This window comes from Manis javanica, chromosome 16 (assembly GCF_040802235.1).
Source record: "Manis javanica isolate MJ-LG chromosome 16, MJ_LKY, whole genome shotgun sequence".
Taxonomy (NCBI): Eukaryota; Metazoa; Chordata; class Mammalia; order Pholidota; family Manidae; genus Manis; species Manis javanica.
Genome location: NC_133171.1, coordinates 42,523,771 through 42,539,046, shown reverse-complemented (window position 1 = coordinate 42,539,046; position 15,276 = coordinate 42,523,771). Strand labels below are relative to the sequence as shown.

General features: G+C 36.7%; 1 protein-coding gene across 4 annotated transcripts in view; it reads left to right on the top strand.

Moving 5' to 3' along the window:
• Positions 1–14,972, top strand: part of SLC25A27 (solute carrier family 25 member 27) — a 28,477-nt gene extending 13,505 nt beyond the window's left edge. The window contains exons 7-10 of one of the 4 annotated variants that reach the window (XR_012126416.1): positions 4,541–4,633; positions 4,910–4,975; positions 5,276–5,378; positions 10,623–10,640. Coding sequence is in view for 3 of the 4 variants with exons in the window: in XM_073225146.1 (XP_073081247.1) it covers positions 4,541–4,633; positions 5,276–5,378; positions 10,623–10,730 (304 nt within the window). In the remaining variant the exon portion in view is untranslated. Of the gene's footprint in view, positions 1–4,540; positions 4,634–4,909; positions 4,976–5,275; positions 5,379–10,357 lie in introns of all 4 variants that reach the window. The other 3 variants (XM_073225148.1, XM_073225146.1, XM_073225147.1) reach the window with 3 other exon arrangements.
• Positions 14,973–15,276: the final 304 nt, after the last annotated feature.

The following is a 15,276-nucleotide window of genomic DNA, read 5'->3' as shown; positions in this document are numbered from 1 at the left end:
TTATAAAGAGCAATTTTTGTGAGGTTTGTTGCAGTTAAAATGAGGAGGAGACAGAAAGTTGCAGAATGTTTCAGGTGAAATATCCTGAAATATTTGCCCCTTGATGGGGCCCTCCCAGAGTCATATTCTGATGATCAGTTCTCCAACTTAATTCCACAGATATGTTTGAACATCTGTTATATTAAAGGTACTGTGCAAGGCCCTGCAGTGGGTACAAAAGGTAAACCAAACTCCTTTCCAGGGAGTTTCCCCAGGCGAAAAACAAGACAGGTATAAAAACACTGTATAGTAAATACTAAAAAAAAAAGTGACTGGTTACTGTAAAGTTCAGAGGAGGGAGAAAAAATAACCACATATGCTATTTAGACAACCCCAGAAGTATATAAATACATAGTATGAACCAATACTATTCAGAGAATCATATAGAGATAAATGATTCCTAAGTTCACGTTCACCTTAACTTAATATTCCTAGTTTTCTTCATTCCTCCTGTTTTAAAAGAAGTGTTATTTTTAGTGCTCCTAGAGCAATCTTTTTCTTTTGTCTTTGCTCACCATTTTTTCCCATTACAGACCCTCATCTAGGTGTGTTCACAGACCACACCACACTTTCTCTACCCAATAGTCCAGCTTCCTCTTTCACATACAAAACTGAGGATTATAGCCCTCCTTCCATGTTTTACTTCCATCCCTATAAAATATGTGTTATAACTGCACCCACGCTTACCATCTTTCATCCACATCTATTCATGCCGTTCACTCTGCCTACGAGAATTTTTCCCCCAATTTCTACCCAAGTAAGTCATCTTGTGAGACTTTCTTATCTTTCAAGATGCTTGTCAGTTCCAGTGTTATGATCTACTCTTAGAGTAGGTTATTCAGGTCTGTACAGTAGTTCCACATTGATATTACCTCTGTTTCTTTTTTATTTTCTTTCTACCCAAATCGTCTTTGAAATACCATACTTGTAACCTAAGATTCATGGATTTCCCAGCAGGTGTAAATTTGCCTAATGTGTACTATTCCATCTAACAGATGTCTTTTTTGGAAAGACACAAGATTTCAGCTGTTCATATTCCAACCTTAATCTGAAATAATTTAGTCTTATTGTTCTCTAATTTAGGTTTTGAGAATATGGGATGATGGGTATTTGTTTCATTTTTCAGCTCTGTCTACTGGATAAGATTTTTAAATGGGTTGGTATGAGTATATGTAGCACATGAGGCAGCTCAAATTTGCTAACCAGGAACTCAAATAGAAGCAGGTAAATAGTGCTGTGAGATCTGGAAGTTCTGGATACCTTGCCACAGGATAAAATAAGTGCTCGTGGCAGCTTGAAAGGGATTGCAGCTGTACAATCAGAGAGCTTTATGTGAGACAACATTTTGGGAAAAAGGCATTTGATATGAAGAAGAATAAAAATTCTGTAAGCACTGAACTGTGCACTTAAAAATTGTTAAAATGGTAAATTGCACATTATGCCCATTTTACTGAAACAAAAAATTTAAAAATGGTGCAAGTAAACTGAAAACCTAGGATAGGGCAGGACCAGTAGAAGATTGTGGCCAGGATTTTAGTGAGATGGGAAGGCAGATGTTAAGGTATGTTAATAAAGGAAGCAGAGGAAAGGTTGGGAGTTGAATTATGGTCAGGTAATGAGATACAACAGAAAAATCAGAATAATCCCCTTTTTCTTCTTTTTAAATCATGTGGCTATTGAGACAGTACTGTGAAAAGGTTAGTTTACATTGTGTGACGATTATGCATGAGCATGGTTACATAGTTCATCCTGAAGAGGATCTCTGACTCTGACACAGTGCTGATGCGTTATTGTAACCTAGTCATGCAGAAAGCCATTGGTCTCCTGAAGAGAAGAAGACTTGCCCAATGGACTCTGTCTGTTTTCACTATAGCTGTGTCCTGGGCTTCATTTGGGGGTTTTACTAGCAAGAAGTAGTAAAGGTCAACAGCAAAAAGCATCAATGTCCATTTCAATACAAGTAGCTGGTGAAAGTGATGAGCCTTTTATTGCTCTATCTTCTCACTTTGACTCCAGATACCATCCTTAATACACTGAGACCTCCTTAATACAGTGTTTGCTCTCTTTTAATAATTATTTGTGAAGTCTAGCCAGATCACACTACATCCTCAAAACAGTTTGATCACAAGAGGATGAAGTTGCATCCTGAAGTCTCTGTGTGCCAAACAGGGTCCCCAGCTGCTGAAAAGAGTCCTTGATATGATTAGCATGCAGGTGGAAAAATCCTTTAATAATCAGTAACAAGGGCTACTTACATTATTTAAAATGGAATTTATTCATATGAATACTCTGGTGGAAGTAGTTTCCTTCTACTCTTGGCACTTGTGTGTGAAGCTGAGCTGGCACCCAGCCTCTCTGAAATAAATAAGTAAAAATATTGTCTTTTCTTCCAGTCTTTGCGGCAAATAGAGGGGATCTGTGTATCTATTTCTACCCTATTTTTTGCTCTTCCTTACCTCTTGCTTAGTTTCATTTGCTGTTTTTGGTAGATAGCCTTAGAACTTAAGGGGAATTTTATGTAAGTTGAAATTTTCTCTGTGATAATATAAAGGTATATTAAAATCAATTATATTAAAGTTCAACTTTCAAAGAATCTGAACAGGAAACAATGTAAAAGAGTAGTCTGCACAGACTAGAATATATATGACAAAACAGTAAGTTCTTTCCACATAGGCAATGCCTGTTATGTGGACAGAGACAAAAGAAAAGTTACATGCAGAGTTGGGCCATTTGCTAGACTGTGTAAATAGGTCACATGAGTTCCCTTCCCTGGAATTAAAATATTTCTGAAGTGACTTTTCTCCTTTGAATTAAAAACCTTGACCTGAAAGCAGTGGAAAGAGTGTGGGTACTTTCTGCTACAGAAGTTTAGAGTAAGAGAGAGGATGAAGATTCCTAATGTAACTTAAACTTCCCTACCACAGAGCCTTCAGAGACTTCAAAAGCCCTGGCACAAAATTCAGTGATCCTGATCTTCATGAAGTATTTGATGTGCCAGAAGGACATGTTTCCCACAATTTTCCGTTATAGCTTTCCAAGAACGTAAGCTGTTCTTCAGACTGCCATGGTGCCAGTCCATGGACTCAGCTGCCAACTTCTGGGACTTGGGCCTTCCATTTTCTGTGATTCAGGTTGACCACCCCTCTTCTCATCATATGTCTTTCTCCTGGAATAGTTTAAAGCAGCTAATGGGTTTTCAATTCATGAAATTTTGACTGTGCTCCTGTAGTGCCTCTCTCATGCCCATGTACATAATGAACTATCAGTGATTTCTTAATGTTGCAGTCACTCATTTACAAAATTTTCATTTACTCTACAATAGGTTGACCACATCCATTTTCTCTGTTTTGAGTAGTTGATAAGAATGCTTTTTTCAAGGGGTGATTAACCTTGAGTAAAGGGAGAAGGGGTGAGCAGAAACTCATCAGACCTTATGTCTGAGCATGATTGAAGGAAAAATAGGAATTTTCCAATTCGATGAGGTACAGGACATTCCAAGTGAAAGAATTAAAGGCACAGAAGTGTTGCAGTGTGGTTAGAACGCGTAGTTATATTGTTACAGCATAATGGGCAAACAGGGATGTGACCTTGAAGTAATATGTATGACATGGGCACATATAATATATATAATAGGGAATGAGTCCTGAATGGTTTTAAGTAAGAAAAATGACATAATTAGACTTGTATCTTAGAAAGATCCTTTAGGATGGAGAAAAGGAGGTAAGGTTATAATATTCAAATGGAATAGTTTAGTGAAGTGAGGCTTAAACAGTGGCCATAATGAATCGCTTCTTTGTTACATATTTACCAAGTTATGTGATTCCTCTGCTTAGGAACCTCTTGATGACTTCCCTTCATGTCTAGAATAAACTCCTTACCAGAATTCCTGGGCTGATCTTTGCCTGCTTCCTTAGTCTTGCATCTGGTAGGACTTCCACTCCTTTGCAACCGTTTTGGCTGCTTTGTGTCTCTTAAGCATAAGTGAATATTCCTACCTTGGGGCCTTTACTGTGCTGTTCCTTTTGCTTGCAGCACTTTTCCTCCAGATCTCTACATAGATGCTTCCTTCTCACCAGTCAGGTGTTTGTTCTGTTGTCACCCCAGAGCCTTTCCACAGCTGCCATCACCCAGTTACTCCCTATCACATTAGTCCATTTTGTTTTTTTTTAATAACACTTACCAGCATCTGAAACAATTCATTTCTCCTCTGTCGCTCCCCAGGTAAGTGCTCCAAGGGCAGGATCTTATCTGTCGTGCTCACTGTAAGAGTGCTTGCCACCAGAAGGCACCCAATGTACGGTTGTTACTGGACATTCTTTTTTACTTTTTTTGTACCTCTTTAATTAATTTATCATTGATTTTAAGCTAAAAGAGCATTTTTATTAAGAATATTTTGGTAATATATTTAGTATTCCATTCTTTCTAAATATCAAATTCCCTTTTCTTAAAATTTACAAACTGCTATATATTGTCTTTAAATTTCATTTATTTGTATCTGTAGTTTTTGTTCTGGACTGGTAGCTTCTATTCTGGGAACACCTGCTGATGTCATCAAAAGCCGAATAATGAATCAACCACGAGATAAACAAGGAAGGTAAATAGAAAGTCTTTAGTAGCCATGTGTTTGAATGTCTGTTCTAATTTTATTTTTTTAAGGTGTTTCCCTGTATTTATTCTTGATAGAAATGTGTGTATTTATGTGTTCAACCAGGAAATTGGTTTTATTTTTTTTTCAATTAGCATTTATCAATACTTGAAAAGAGTAAGTGCTCTTTGATGGAAAATAACTGTGCATTTGGGGAAGTAAGCTAATTTAATAATCATATTATTTAGGCATAAGGTATTTATTGTGATTTTATTGTTTTCAAAGAGTTTATGAAAATATACTGTGCTGAGAATTTACAGAGCACTTTCTTCAGAAGCTTGTGACTTACAGGTAACATGGAGAATTTGATTTGATTTAAACAGTATGTTCTGTCTGGAAGATATCAGGTGGAGTGAATTCTAAGTATAAGACCAAGGGTGGGATGAGTCAGAAAAGTCAACCTTGAAAATATCTTTCAACTCAAAGCAAGTGATCTATATATATATAAATATAGAACCACAAATATTATTTGTTCTAAATTAGCAGATAATACTGTAGTAAGTTTTCTTAGAATCTACTTTTCATTATATTTTGCTTATACATCTATTTATATATAAGAAATTTAATAAAATTGTCTTCTTTTCTTTTTAGGGGACTTTTGTATAAATCATCAACTGACTGCTTGATTCAGGCTGTTCAGGGAGAAGGATTCATGAGTTTATACAAAGGCTTTTTACCATCTTGGCTGCGAATGGTAAAGTTAGGTTTTTCCTTCCTTTGTTTTGGTTTCTTTTTAGTTAAATTCTTTTAATCTGTGAATATTTTCCCTTTTCTCTTCTGGTTTTTGGCATGGCTCTGCCCACATACCACAGTTGGTTCTCTCTTTTTCCACATCTCTTTTGGTTTTCCTTTACTTCTCCTTGGAGTCCCACTGCCTTTCTTGGCAAATTAAGGTAAAGTAATTCAAGTTGTATCCAGTAATGCATAGGTTGATATTCGATTGTTGGAAAGCCAGCAGATAGATTTGTCTGCAATGCAAAGCCTTTTGTACTCTCTTCAGCCAAAATACCATAGTTTGGAACACATATAAGATTTCATACTAGAGACCATTCCTACGAAAATTACTGTTCTAAATGAAAGTGGTAGCTTTGATGGCAAAGGTAGCATTACCCATTAGTGCTTATTACCAAATAGCTCTGCTCAGAAAGAAAGTATTCTGCCATCTTTATTTAGTTTGCATGTTATTTTTTACTGAAGTAAATTGAGATGTAGAATTAGGTAGACTTACCTAAGTAACGTAACATGTATAATAGAAACAAGGTATTCAAGTATTTTGTAAGTTAGGACATATTTGAAAGAATGAATTGTGGGTTTAGAAACTCAACCAATACTTTATACATATAATATAGTAATATTAATTGAGCACCCACTCCATATAAAGCTCTGTACTCAATGCCTGGCTTTGGGATGAACAGAACAGTCTCAGTCCCTGCTCTGGTGCTAGAGCATCTTGTCTAGGTAAGGACAAACACTGAATAAGAAACTAGAAGTGGTGAATGGTAGGCAAAGTGCATGGTATTATGGAAATATATAGCAAGTAAGTATAACTGAGGCTGGAGATTAAGAAAACTTCCTTGAAGAATGGACTTTTCAGTTGAGCTCTGACAAATGAGTAGGACTTTTAGCCTTAGGTAAAGAGGGCAGAAAAGAACATTCTATGTAGAGGGAATACTTGGAGCAGACAGAGCATGAGGAGTTCCAGGAACTAAAGGAAACCCAGCGAGGGCTCAGGCTTGGGGACATGGAGGAAAGCCGTACAGGGTGAGGTCAGAAAGTGGCAGGGACCAGATCAGGGGGGACCCAAGACCTGTAAGAGTGAGGGGCGTGGGTCTGATGACGTGTGTGGTTTTGGAAAGATCATTCTAGCTGCCATGCAGGTTGGGGAAAGGCCAGTAGTAGTGACAGATGAGAGACAATGATAGCTTGGTATGAAGTATAATGGCGGGGATAGAAGAAGATAGATTCAAAGATACAAAAATATTTAGGATGTAGAAAGGAGATGATAACATGACAGGATAGAAATGGGGAAATGGTTGGAGAGGGCAAGAAAAAGTTGGGCTTCATTCCCGGATTCTTGTCCTGAGCAACAGGTGATGTTCTGTCCTGAAATGGGGATCATTTGTCAGGAAGACAATTTTGTGGTAAAATAACAAGTTTCGATTTAGATATGGTAAGTTTCAGATACTCAATGAAACACATAAGAATAGATGTCTAGATGACTTAACAATGTATCAGTCTAGATTTTAAGAGAGAATATGGGATAGAGCTTTAGATTTGAACACTGTCCACATATAAATAGATGATTATTGAAGTTTTGGCAATAAATGGTATCACCAAAGGATGGTAGTTTTCTGTCTACTAACATGAAATTAATGGCAGTGTCTGATACAGAAGCATTTTCAAGTTGTAAACCATTATTTTGATTACCTTGAAGTTATCTCAAATAAGGAGACAAACATTTTGATTTGGTCTGCAGGAACCAAGCTCTATTATAAGGGCTGGTAACAGTAAGGAATAAGATGTTTACTTTTTGCCATAGAGGAGCTTACAATGTGATGGAGAAGACAGACCAAGTAGTTTTAGAATTACAGTAATGATAAAGCTAATACTACCAAGTCACTTGGCCCACACTGTGCTAATCATTCTCACAGCTTAACTCACTGAATTCTCCCAACAATCAGTTTAGTCATTTAGTTAATCTCTTGGGTTATCAACTAGTGGAGTCAGGCAATCTGACTCCAGAGGACATAGTCTTACTAAAGGGGTTGTGTAAGTGCTCTGCCAGTGGAATGAACAAATGTGGTGGGAACATGGGTAGTGGAATAAAAATGGCTTTAACTGTTTGGGAAGTAACAAAAGGCTTCATAGAGGTGATATTTGATCTGAATTTTGAACAGTCAGTGAGTGGGCTTTTGCCAAGAGAAGCATGAGGGAGAAACTTGAGCGTTGGCATCAAAGTCATGCGTAGACCGAATGTATGTTTGGAGAACTGCAGAAAATTCAGTGCGGCTGGAGAATAGGTCCTCAGAAGGGAGGTGGTAGGAGAGAGTTCTAGAGAGGTGCTTACAGACCAGTTTGACAAGGACCTTGCAGGGCAAGCTTAGTAATTGAAATGTAATCCTATAGTTAGCGAGCAGCTGTTTAAACATGGGGGCAAATGTGCTAAAATTTGTTTGAGGGCAAGATTACTTAGGCACAAATGTAGAAGGTGCATTGTAAGCTAGGAAACAAGAAAGGAAGTTTTGGTAAATGGTTGCAGAAAGACAGAAAGGATAGATTCTAGGGAAATTGATGGTTAACTCCATAGGACTTTGTAACTGATTATATGTAGAGGGTGAAGGTGGGAAAGAAGGAAATCGGGCTTTTATGTTTCTCGTGTGGGAGACGATGAGGATGGGTGAGAGCACTGATGAAGAATAAAATCAGGGCCAGGAAGGGTGATGCGCAGGGAGATCATCCAAGTACAAGGGAATACTGAGACCTCTTCATCTGACCAATTCTCTTTATACATGGGGATCAGGAAGTATAAATGACAAAAAAAGTACTTAATATGTGACAAATGCTATGTTAAACTCTTTACACACATTTGAACTCTTACAGGAACATAGTAAAACAGGTGGTGTCATTTTTCATATGACAAAAATATGGCTTGAAGTGTAAGAAACTTGCTCAAGTTCATAGAGTGGCAGAGCTGGGAAATCTGGTCAGATCTGGTCCATTCTAAACCCTGTTCCTGACTAATAATGAATTGTCTTCCTAAAGATCCTGCAGTAAGTTATAAAAACGTTAAAAAGAAAAGAGACAGTGTATGGTGATGGGGAGATGTTACCAGAGAAAGGCTGGCTAACCATCAAAGATCACCAGGGTGGCATTGCCTTGTTGATTAGCCACAGTACAGGACCCTGAGCTTAGAAGCCTGGCTCATGGGCACTTTCAAGCAAAGTGGCCTTGCAAATGCCAGCTTCTCCTCAGCTGAACTCACTGAAATTAATGATTGGACAACATTATCGGTTCATTCACATTGAGAAATACACATGGCAAGTGATTCAGATGCTGAAGTCCTCTCGTCAGCATGCTTCCTCCTGAACTCAAGCTACACAGGAACTAAATTATTATCAGAACCTTGCTTGCTGAACACAGAATAATAACAGGAAGAGCTTATTTGTAAACTTAATATTTAAGAATATGAACCCAAGAGCCTTTATGTGTTTAGCTCGACAGTAGTAGGCATGGAAAAGGACTCTTCCCAGCAGTTATGGCAACAGGCAGACCAGAGAAGACAACATGGGTTCACATATACTTGAATTCTTACAGTGGTACAACTATGCCAGTGAGGAAAAAATAAGTCAGCATTCAGTGCCCACACATGCTCCTGCCCAGAGGCTCAGTATATCCCATCTCAGTATATGATATGCTACCCGTGTCATACAGCTGTATGATCTCCCCCTTTAACTTCTATTCAAAACCCAGCTAAATTCAGTCCCAAGTATGGCCTTACTTTGTTCAATCCCTGACTAACACGTATGCATTTGCATATGGTTTGGTTGCCTATGTCATTAACATGAGGAAAACGTCTGGCTGCCAGATCAATTAGAAATGAGTCCATCGTCCCTTCTTAACTAAGACCTCTGCTCCCTCTTCTGACTGCAGTTATATCATTAGCTTCTTTATTTTTGTTTTCACAAGAATATGGTATGGTCACAGTTTCATATTCTTTATTTTGTCTGTGTCTTCACACATTTAATGGACCATGATGTGTTCTCCTGAATCCACTAGTAGATTCTCAGTCTGCCAATATAACATGCTCAATATTTCCAAACACATATGACATAAATACCGCTTCACAGCCTCTCTAACCAAATGCATCTTACACTCTAATTGCTTAAGCTTATTTCTCTAGTCTGATAGAGTTACTGATCATTATTACCCATCTCCTGTAAGCCAAGCTAGACAGGAACTGGATCTAAGCCACCCTTTCTTTGATGGTTACTTCCAGTGTTCCCTCTGTGACTTCCCTCTGTGTTTCGTAGCATTTGTATCTTCCATTGCTGATTAACCCTCATCGCTTTAGTATTCTTTTTGGTACTGTTACACCTTCATTCAAGTTACTCAGGTCTTTCTGAGCTAGAATCTCTTTTCTCCATTTAATGTGAAATTTTATATCCATTTTATGAAACATCAGGTGTTGGTCTTATGACCTAACTCTCAAAGGATAATCTTTCATCTTCACTTTCAAGCTCTTACGTGTCTCCTTGTCATACTCCACATACAAACTACACATAAAGGGACCCAGAATTCAGGCATGCTGAGTCCCAACCTTTTAGTTAGTAATGGTTCAGTACAAAGAATCCTGGAATGGGAGCCAGAAGCCTGTGGTCTAGCTTCACAACATGCTAGTAGGCATTTGGTTGTAAGCTTCAGTGTCCTCATCTATAAAATATGGATATCAGTACCTTTCCTTTCTATTATAAATTATTCAGAGAAATCTGTGAGACATAAGACATGAAATGTTTTGTAAGTTGCAAAGCGCTTTGCAGGGATCAAATACCAAAATACTTGTTTCAGCCTAAGTGGATTCAAAATGACTCTCATTCAAAGATGTGTATGCATATATGTAGAATATTTATATAATTGCTTTGAAATATGCACTAACTTCTTTGGTTAATCTTTCAGACCCCTTGGTCACTGGTGTTCTGGCTTACTTATGAAAAAATCAGAGAGATGAGTGGAGTCAGTCCATTTTAAGCCCTTACAGATGCAGCCCTTAAAGATACAGTGTTCAGTATCATTGAAAAATGGTCATCTGCAACACACACCCCCTATCATTCCTACCTCGTTAGGAAGACCTTACTTCACAGAGACTGTGATTTATAGGGGGCAGCACTTTATTTGTCTCTGGAAACCCAAGTTCTTTTTGACTCCTCTTTTTGTTCAAAAGCAATCTGATTGGATCACACAAGGCCACCCAATGAGACCCAGCACTGCACTTTCTAAAGAAGAATCGATTCTGATCACTTACCTTGGGCAAGAAGATCCGACCTTCTAGACGCTATTCTATTCTGAGGAGCCTGCTTAGAGGAGACTTGCCAGGAGGGAGACAGCATCTCAGATCTGAAGTAGACAATAGGGATGTGGAAGAATATATACATTCATAGTGATTAAGAAATGTATTTAGCCTGTAATGTCTATTTTCAATTGAAATTTGATAATTCATTTTTTCTGTTGTGGAAGTGTATATACTGTAAGTTATAGGGAAGTAAATGAAAATTCACAAATAAACAGTTTGAATTCTCTAGTGTTGAAGGAAGTTGATACACCTTTTCTTGCCAGGAGAATGAAAAAAATCAAGTTGAGATGATACTTGGATTTCAAGGAAGGAAGCTTCTTTCTGTCAGTTTCCCATTGTTAGATTTATGTGAATTGGTTAGCATTTCACTGCACATGCTGAGGACCTCCAGACAGCCACAGAGACTGAATTTTGACAAAAACAGAAGCGTTTGCTTTGTTATATATCCCATTGCAACTTGAATTTGTTGCTAGCTCTCAAGAATTTCAATGTTATTAAAAAATCTAACTTATTTGATTAAAGCTCAGATGAATAGATCCTTTTCATAAAGTGACTTCTGTTACCAGCCTTTCGGTGGCATTTTAAAAACAAGACTGAGATGAAGTTGGCCCATTCTGACATGCATCCTTTCTTATCTCTTTTCTAGCACTAAAGGCTCTAAAGAGAGAGAGAGAACTCAGAAATCACACTAAAGTTGTCTCTAGCCTGAATCTTGATCAGTTTGACAAAACTTCCTCCCTTTAAAAAGTGATAAATACAAACTGCCTGTGGTATAGTTATGTCTCCAGTCACTGAATCCAATCCCTTTTCTTATTTTAGAAAGGTGAGAGATTTCAGATTCACCTGTATACCACCTGCCCCAACCTCAGGACAGGAGGCATTTCTGGATGGATGCCACAGTTATGGATAGAGGCTGTAACTGTCAAAATAGGAAAACTCAAAAATCTCAGACCCGAGAAAGACCTTACAGCTGACCAAACAGAATTTGTCATCATGGACAGGAATGATATTGAACAGAAAACATTTACAAGTGCTCTGTGATTACACTAATGTTTAATCACTGCCATTTAGGAGGGGAAATATACTTTAATATATATTTTAATGTGATGTACTAATATGCAGTGGCTCATTGTTTTCCTATACAATTCGCAAAATGTGGAGTTTAATCTCTTAAAAATCTTTAGGTGGTCTGTTTTTCCATTGTGTTTGTGTGTCTGTATGAATTGAGTTGTTAAATATGTTTAAAATAATACTATGTACTTAGAGTCCCAAGTGTTCTGCATTGGAACCACTTTAAGGAACTTCTGCTTTTTATGTTTTGTAATTTTTTAATTAAGTAAAGACTATCAGAATACTTAGATTCAAGCTGGACCATGAAAAAAATATTAAGTTTTATTCTTTGAGGGGCTTGGAGTGAAAACATTGCTTAAGTATTGAGACTGTTCTTGGTATCTGGATTCAATATGAATAATTGGAAATTTTTAACCTGAAATGAATGACTCCTTGGGATCACCTAGTTTAACCCTCTCTTTTTACATGTTAGGAAATTGATAAGCTTCTCAGTAGCAGAGCCAGGATATAAAAATACAGGTTTCCTACTTACTATTACAGTTAGCAGTTATTGTACACTAATTAGGTACTGAGTAAATGGTTTATGTCATTTTCACAACGACCCAGTCCAGTGATCTTGAATCTTCCAAAAACAGATTATTCTTTATGGCATTTTTGTCTTATACATTTTAAATTAATTTGAGCACAAATTTTAGAATGGGCTCACCATGCCTTAGATGAACATTAAGGCCCTGCATAGTCTGATCAAAGCCTGTTACCCAACACATATATCCCATCACATTCATACTATCCCAGTGAAATCATGTTCATTCATGTATCTTGGAACTTTCATTTATTTTTAACAACTTGAAATCCTTTTGTTCCTCTCCAGAACAGTCCACAGTAAATAGGAATAAAAATTGCATAAGTTTGTGTCCATACTAAGAGACTTAACTGTTTGAATCTCATTTTCTTACTATACTACTGTTACATGGGGTATTTATCTTCAGCTCAGTATTGATAATACTTAGCATTGACTTCTCTTTTGCTTAACTTCCACATTTTTTCTTTTCCCAAATGATTTTTTTCTTATTGAAATTTCTTTTTAGTTGTATACAGTTCTTTGCTCTTTATATGTAGAAGTGAATTAACAGGTATATCTAAATAGAGATAAAATTTTTTAAATATGTTTTTAGTGCAAAATAATGTATCTTTATTAAGTACTCCAAATCCTATTTGATTATAAGCCACTAATGGGAGGACTGTGTCTTGTTTGTATTATAAATCTCTTTCAGTAGCATTTCTTTGCTATTAGGTACTCAACAAGTTGATTATAGTTACATGTAACATGAATAAATTAATTTTGTCTTCATTTTAATCTGTGATCATCGTAAAACTAGTTTGAAATTTCACTTTGCTAATAAAAAAGGCAACAAATTCAGGGAGGTTTTAAATATAAAAAGGAATTTGCTGTCCGTCATCTTCAAAGTTTTAAGCACAACCATTTATTTAAATTGAAATACATGTTCTTCCCTTAACTATACATGTAATTCTCTTAACAGTTAATGAAAACAGATTCCCTCAGGATCCCCACTGGAAAATGTTTTGTTTTAATGCTTGATGGTTCAAAAAATTAGGGGAGTCTTCAATTCTCTTCTCCCTAATGAAACCATGACTCTTTAAGAATGATTACCAAATATATATCATTATTAAATGCCAGGTAATGTGGAGGAAAGACTGAACCTGGATTCTAAAGACCTTTATCCAGTTTGGGTTCTACTTCTGAAAGAGTGGTATGATTATAAGCAAGTCCTTCTGCTTCTCCTGGTTTCCATTATTCCATTTTCTTTAAAAGATGAGGTGATTAAACTCTTGAATCTTAACTTGCATTTACATGAAGGAGGCCATTATATTTTAGGTCCTGTGAAAACAATAGGATTTTTAAAAAAATTTATTGGGATTTGTGTTTTCCTGTATTTAATTAGTATCTCATATTTCAAGATCAAGAAAGGTTTATTCAGGCCTTAAAGTATAATACAAACTTTATATGGCTGGAGGTCTTACATAGAAACCTTCCTTCTGAGTAGCAGATTCATCTGCCTTCAGACAACTCTGAGCATGTTACTCCTATTCTAACCTTCAAATGCCCCTCTATACACACAAAATAAAAAATTGACGTCTTTTAATACTGTATCTAAGACCCGTCAATCTGACTCCAACCTGTTTTTCTAACCTCTGCATTTCACCGCATACCTGCATTCCACCTCCTTGCAAATGTATGGCTCCACTTATTTTTCTGGAGATGCTCTTCACTTGGCTGCTTCTCATGCAGTGTTCATGCTGTGCTTTTTGCCCAACTTTACTCCCACTGCCACCATTCATTCTTCATTTTCATTGTTTAAATCCTACTTTAATATCTAGAGTGATCTCTGAAGACTTCAACATTTCTACACCTCCACGTCTCATTCCTTGTCCTACTGTGGCTGTATTTCTGTATGTGGTATGCCTGCTGCTCCTATACAGAATGAGCTGCTTGCAAGGAAGGACCACGTAACACATCTCGGTTCCTCTTATAAACTTCAAATAGAAGCCAATTTAGCTGTTTGTTGAATTCAGAGATTTTTGGGGGTTGGAGAGAGAAAAACATTTGTGCACACATGATTAAGTCGTTAATGTTGTTTTCCTGCTACTTTCAGAATAATTATGTTGGGTCAGTAACACGATTTCATGAGATTCTTTATCATGTTAAGTGTTGTGTTTCAACATATGTAATTACAATTCTTTGAGAAGTATTCATCAGTTTAACAGCTATTCCACAAAAGTCTAGAATTTGGTAGTTTTAAATTATACAAAAGATTTGATTTGTTGCTTAATAATGGTTAATAAATATGTGATGAGTTTGTATTCTCCATTTTAGAGTGTGTATGGAAATTGTATCACTATTTTGGCCTTCATCAGCATCCTACAAATGCACATTTTACCCACTCAAGTATTTTATTATTTCTGAATTTTGAAGAATACATGATTATATTTTTCTCTCCCCATACTTTACCCCCAACAGGCTGCTGTGATTGTCAACAGCAGCAGGAGCCACTTTGAAGGTTTGATAAAAGCAGATGAAGATGCTTAAAGATGTCTGTTTGCTGAAAATATCTGGTAACAGGAATATATGTGAGTAAATATAGTGTGTTATTCTGCTTTTTAAAATAAATGTTTTAAAACCTCTAATTGGTTCAGGGTTTTGTTTTCTGTTGCATTTTTTACAATGATGGCAAATGTAGAGATGATTTTTGAATCTTAATCTTTTCACAGCTGAAATAGAAACAGGCTTAATTTAGAATGTCAGATTTGAAAAATTTATATTAGCAAAAATGCTCATACCTTGTTGCTGTAAATGTACTTATTTATAATAAATCCACTTCTGCTAGGTTTTTTTTGTAGAAAATTATTTTTTATTGAAGGGCAGTTGACACAC